Consider the following 6,244-nt stretch of genomic DNA (forward strand, 5'->3'; position numbering starts at 1 on the left):
CTGCCTATTAACTGCAACACATGCCCTGTGGTGGTTGGTCCCTCGAATATGTCCGTGTCCTATGTCTCACCCTCAGTACCCTCTGCTCCAATGACAAAAAAAACTCTACCTTATCTCTCTTCAATTAGAGAATTTAAAAAGTTTCCACATAAAATATAATTCTCGCCATCAGTGGTGAATCTGTTTTACGAAATTTTATTTATTGTGAAGTCAACCCTGTCTGCTGTTTCCTTTTAACTCTATAAATATTTGTTTAAATATGTATTGCATCGCCCTTGTGAATTTATGATTTACACTGTCAATCAGTGTATTTCAGATCTTCGTAACTCGTAGTGTAACACCCATACTCATTATCTTCTTTCAGATTTTTGAATAATTAACAATTTGCGATTTTATCGATATCTCGTAGCAGTTGAAAATATTTCAAATGTTTAAAACCATTTTTATCAATAAGTTTCTTTATTGCAAATTGATTTCTCCTTACAGGACTTGTTGACTTTAATTTAGTTTTGTCACATTTCTTCAATTGACCGGAGAAAGGACAAATGACAGAAAAAAAAAATCACTGGACCATGTCACAATTGGATAACGTTCATGGAACGTCTCAGGCAGTTCCAATAACAGAAAGGAAACAAAAACACCTGGAGAGGACTAAAGTTAATTTCTTACCAGAAGGTCGTACCAGACAGTGTGAGGACATGCCCCGAAGTAAATTCTAGCAGAGAAAAGGAATGTAACTCACTCTCCACCCAAACAGTTGTGAAATGAGGTGATAGAGTGTGAAAGCATTTGGAGTTTATGCCCTTGACTGGAAATGTGCAACAGACATATCCAAGACCAGATGATGAAATGTTATAGACTGGCTGTTTCAAAAGACATACCCTCCATTTGTGGATCTGATTATGCTTCGGTTGCCAGTTTTTCAACTGACCCACAAATTAATATTCTCACCTTCATGTCCAAAAACAGACCACGAATGCTTTATTTAGCTTTCCTTCACAAACCATGATCAATATTTTGTGTCTTTTCTATTTGAATGCATAATGTCATTGTTGAGAAGCAGAGAATTTGAGATGCTTTCTGTTCAGTTACAGTTTATCGGCCTCTAGCTAATCAATATCCAGCTGGCTAACTGGTCAATCTCTAGTCGATGAGAGATTTCAGGCATAACCTGCTGTAACACTCAGAGTTTGACGAAGTGGTTCTGCTCACAAATATTGCTGAAAGATATTTGCATTTCATCATTCGTTGCTGGCCTCCTATTTTCTCACTGTCTCCTCTCTCTAATTTGTTATGGGACATGAAGCTGTGGAGAAGGAAACTAGATCTTTCTCTGTCTTTACGCCTGCTGTGTCTGCTGCAACTGGGGTGATAAGGCTTCTGTTTTCCAGCAGAAGTAGAATGTGTTGTTTTTTGAATGATGAGGTGAAGGTCTAGAGAAGGCAGGGGAAATTGGTGAGTGAAATGCTGGGCATTTAAAATAATCTCCTTGGTAGTGACAAGCACTTGTTTAGCAGTGAAAGCACGCAGTGAGAGATGACCTGCTTTGGACAGTGTTTTTAGTTTTTCTTTGCTGAGATGCTTAAACGACCACTTTAAGAAAGAAAAGCCAAAGATTCACGCACAGGAGTTGATTGTACTGTTCTGCTCCGAATTAAAAATGCATGAAAGTATACTCGTTTCACTGGAGCATTATCAGTCAAGTACGTTATTTGTGGCAAAAACATGATCAAATATTATCCCCAGATACCTGCAAATCTGAATGAGAAAATGCTATTGTTTGATAATGCAGTTTTGGCTTTAGATGTTTAAGTTTGTTTCGGTCTGATTACCTCATGCTCAATGAGGTTTCAAATGATTAAAAAAATTCGGTATAAATGCATAACTTTTTGAAAACAAAATATATTCATTAATTCGTTCAGCACGATGGCACAGTGGTTAGCATTACTGCCTCACAGCACCAGGGATCCGCATTCAATTCTCACCCCGGGCAACTGTCTGTATGGAGTTTGCACATTCTCCCTCTGTCTGCGTGGGTTTCCTCCCACAGTTCAAAGATGTACAGGGCCATGCTAAATTGCCCATAGTGTTGGATGCATTGGTCAGGGGTGAATGTAAGGGAATGGGTCTGGGTGGGTTGCTCTTCGGTGGGTCGGTGTGGACTGGTTTGGCCGAATCGCCTTTTTCCACACTGGAGGGCATCTAATCTAATGCACATCTTCCTGGGATAGGTGAACAAGAACTTATTTAAAGAAAAAGTTCAAGACATTGGTGTGCATTTTTAAATGAAATATATATCCACTTTGTTCCTTCGAGTATCATGCAAAATAAAGACAAATGAGCCAGTGACCTCACATTAAAAAAAACTTACCAAAATTAACAAAGGATTCAAAAACTAGAAGCACAATGAATATTGTATAAATTGTGTGAATTGGAATAATGTTCAGTGTCATACAGATCTGCAGCAGAGGGAATAAAAGCTATGCCACCAATTACAGTTCATGTCAGCAAAAAAAAAACACAAATTAAACAAGTAAGCATTTCAATCCTATTTTCAGCAATTGGCACAGAGCCTTGAATGCATTGGCATGACAATTGCAAATCTAGCTCCTTCTGAAACTTATAAGGGTTTGTTCTTTTATCACCTACATTGGCAGTGAGTAGCAGATGCCCAACACCTTATCGGTGAAATGTTTTTCGTCGCATATCTAATAAAATATCTGCTTTTTACCTTAAATTGTTAAGTTGTTCGTAAGTTCGCCACATGATGGCAGGTACTTAGTTATTACATGGCAAGCCTTGAACTTACCATCAGGTGCTGTGCGGAAGTGTAAAACATGACTACCACAGTTATAGAAGGGATCAAATCCCTTCATTTTACTATTAAGCAATTAGCAGTCTAGTTAATTTATTAAATTAGCCTTTTAAATTGCACACTGTCACTGATGCAATACGTTTTATATTGAGCAATAATATAAAAGTAACTGAGCATTTCTCGGTAAATATTCTTATACTACATTTAATGATGCTGCTATTCATCTTATTCTTTCATACGTTCATGTGAACAATCAGATGTTTTTTTTATTTGTCTTGCACAGTAATGGGGTATAATCCAAGGGCCTCCAATATCACACACAACAATTATCTAATTGACTAACATTCCGGCTGAAGAAAATCCTTTATTGCCATTCGTGGATGCACATTTTGAAAGTCTCCATATTGTTTAAAATGATCATCTTGTTGCACCAAAATTTCTGTACTGACACAAGAGAAGATGTTTGAAAGTTTTCTTGAAATTGGTATTACAGAGTGCATAGCAGACTGGGTTGACAGCACTGTTCATGTAACAGAGCCAATATCCAATAGTCCAAACTGTATTGGGGACACAGTTTGAACAAAAGGTTTTAATGAACACGATAACATCGTATGGGGTCCAGGTTATAATAAATGCCAGGATAATTGCGAAGACGGTTTGAGTGACCCTCAATTCCCGGGATGCAACTGCTTTTTTCTGAGCAGGTGACTTGGTCATACCAGTGCTTTTATCAACAGCTGTGATGTCTCTAATTGTTCCCCTCTGGCTGCTGATGGATGAAATTATTCCTGCCTTGGTGGCACTGCAGTTGTAGTTTTCAGATTGGCGAGCTATCTTCAAACAAAGGAGTTTATGTATTTCTGTTCTGAGAGAGCTTCGTGCATGAGGAACATTTAAACTCTCTTGCATCATTCCTTGTTTCTTCTGTTTTATTGTGGGAAAGGAATTGGTTTTATTGGAGAAGTCTTGCTTTTTTCCTCTGTGATAACTGGAATTTGGTAGTTCTTTACTTTGCGTTTTGATGGGATGAATGCCGTGAGGCACATTGTTTATGCTGTTATGATCTATTTTCATCAATTTATTCATCACATGTCTTGGACGAACACTGTCTTTCCTTGATTTAGATATATTTCCATCCTGTTTTATTCGACACTTGCTAGCTCGAGATATGTGTATGTATAAAATCACCATGATAGTAACAGGGAGATAAAAGGCGACTATTGTAGTGCCAAAAGTAACCGCAGGATTTGAGAGGAACTGAACATAGCACTCGCCATCACTAACGTTCTGTTCCCCTGTGATAAACTGCCAGAAGAGAATAGGAGGAGCAAACACAATAAATGGTAACATCCAAGCTGTTGCAATCATTATCGCTGCCCTCTGTGTTGTTCTGCTCAAGGGGTAGCTAAGAGGCTTAGTCACACAGAAGTAGCGGTCAATGCTGATCACAAGCAGGTTCATGACAGAAGCATAGCTCACAACATAATCGACAGCAAGCCATATATCACACACCACTGGGCCCATAGGCCAATAACCTATTACAATGTAAATGGTGTATAGATTCATGGAGAATGCACCTACAATCAAATCAGCACAGGCTAAGCTGAACATAAAGTAGTTATTAATAGTCTGTAGTTGTCTATTGATTATAACAGATACTATAACCAGAATGTTTCCAATTATTGTCACCAGACTTAAGGATCCTGTTGCAATCACAATGAGGGTTAGTTCAAACCTTTTAAAAGACATCACTCTTCCAGTGTCCAACAAGCCCGATGGGTTACTGAGATATACGTTTATCTCTGTTCTGTTTTCCATTCTTCGACTTTGGTGTGTTATTTGCACTGACAAGACAAAATGTTGACATGGAATTTTGATTTCAAATTATTATTTGAATACTTATGGGGAAGAACAAAGTAATGAGCTCTTATAAACATTAAATTGTTCCACTCTGGGCAGATTTAATTATGAATGACCTCCCATTTCATTTTCTGTAAATTGGTTATAAACTGACAGTTTCATATATGTCTCAGCTTATTGTGGTAGCTCGAAATGCTCACATATGTCATCTGTGTTTGCTGGAAAATAATCAGTTAAAGGTGGCATACTTTTCTTGCTTTCAGTTATTACAGTGAATTCATGTATCAACAAAAAAGTCCCCTCAATCCATTTAATTCAGGTCAGCTTTGAAGTGTTAATACAGAAGAGGTTCCACACACCAAAACAAAAACACACAGAATCAATCTAATAAGGTCTCAGTCCTACGCAGATGCGAATGTTATGTTCAGAAATCTGACACTGGAGGACGCAAGAAATATGAGTTTAAATCACTTCACATCGATGTCAACCTATGCTTCATTTTTGTTGTGATCTTAGTTCAAAAGGAACATACCAGTGAGGACAAAGACAGGCGATACCATTATGCAAAGGTAAAAACGAGGGTTGCAGATGCTGAAAACCAGATTATAGATGGTGCTGGAAAAATACAGAAGTTCAGGCAGCATCCGAAGAGCAGGAAAATCGACGTTTCAGGCAAAAGCCGTTCATCACGAATACAGGTAGAGTGTCTGCAGGGTGAAGAGATAAATGAGAGGAGGATGGGGGTGGGGAGAAAGTAGCATAGAGTGCAATAGCTGAATGTGGGGTGGGAATGGAGGTGATAGTTCAGGGAGGAGGGTGGGGGAAAGTAGCAAAGAGTACAATGGGTGAATGGGGATGGGGATGAAGGTGATAGGTCAGAGAGGAGGGTGGAGTGGGTAAGTGGAAAGGAAGATAGGCAGGTAGGACAAGTCATGGGGAGAGTGCTGAGCTGGAAGGTTGGAGCTGGGGTGAAGTGGGGGAAGGGGAAATAAGGAAACTATTGAAGTCCACATTGATGCCCTGGGGTTGTAGTGTTCCAAGGCGGAAGATGAGGTGTTCTTCCTCCAGGCGTCGGGTGGTGAGGGAGCGGCGGTGAAGGAGGCCCAGGACCTCCATGTCCTCCGCGGTGTGGGAGGTTGAGTTGAGACGTTGGGCCACATGCATGGTGGTGTGGTTGTCCCAGAGATTTTCCTTATAGCGCTCTGCTAGGAGGCGTCCAATCTCCCCACTGTAGAGGAGACTGCATCGGGATCAACGGATACAATAAATGATGTTGGTGGATGTGCAGGTAAAACTCTGATGTATGTGGAAGGCTCCTTTGGGGCCTTGGATGGAGGTGAGGGAGGAGGCGTGGGCGCAGGTTTTGCAATTCCTGTGGTTGCAGGAAAAGGTGCCATGAAGGGAGGATGTGTTGTTTGGGGGCGTAGACCAGACCAGGTAGACACAGAGGGAATGGTCTTCGCAGAAGTGGGTAGGGAAATATATCCCTGGTGATGGGGTCCGTTTGGAGGTGGCAGGAATGTCGTCGGATGATTTGGTTTATGTGAAGGTTAGTATGGTGGAAAGTGA

At 40.2% G+C, this 6,244-nt stretch overlaps 1 protein-coding gene across 1 annotated transcript; it reads right to left on the minus strand.

Moving 5' to 3' along the window:
• Nucleotides 1-3,232: 3,232 nt before the first annotated feature.
• On the minus strand, nt 3,233-4,633 carry LOC132832592 (muscarinic acetylcholine receptor M2-like). The gene has a single exon (XM_060850678.1). The coding sequence runs from the start codon at nt 4,631-4,633 to the stop codon at nt 3,233-3,235; it is 1,401 nt and encodes a 466-aa protein (XP_060706661.1).
• Between the last annotated feature and the right edge of the window lie 1,611 nt (nt 4,634-6,244).

This window comes from Hemiscyllium ocellatum, chromosome 35 (assembly GCF_020745735.1).
Source record: "Hemiscyllium ocellatum isolate sHemOce1 chromosome 35, sHemOce1.pat.X.cur, whole genome shotgun sequence".
NCBI classification, from domain to species: Eukaryota; Metazoa; Chordata; class Chondrichthyes; order Orectolobiformes; family Hemiscylliidae; genus Hemiscyllium; species Hemiscyllium ocellatum.

Excerpts from the sequence above, each read along its gene's own strand:
- LOC132832592 (XM_060850678.1), bottom strand. The coding sequence starts at position 4,633 with ATGGAAAACAGAACAGAGATAAACGTATATCTCAGTAACCCATCGGGC.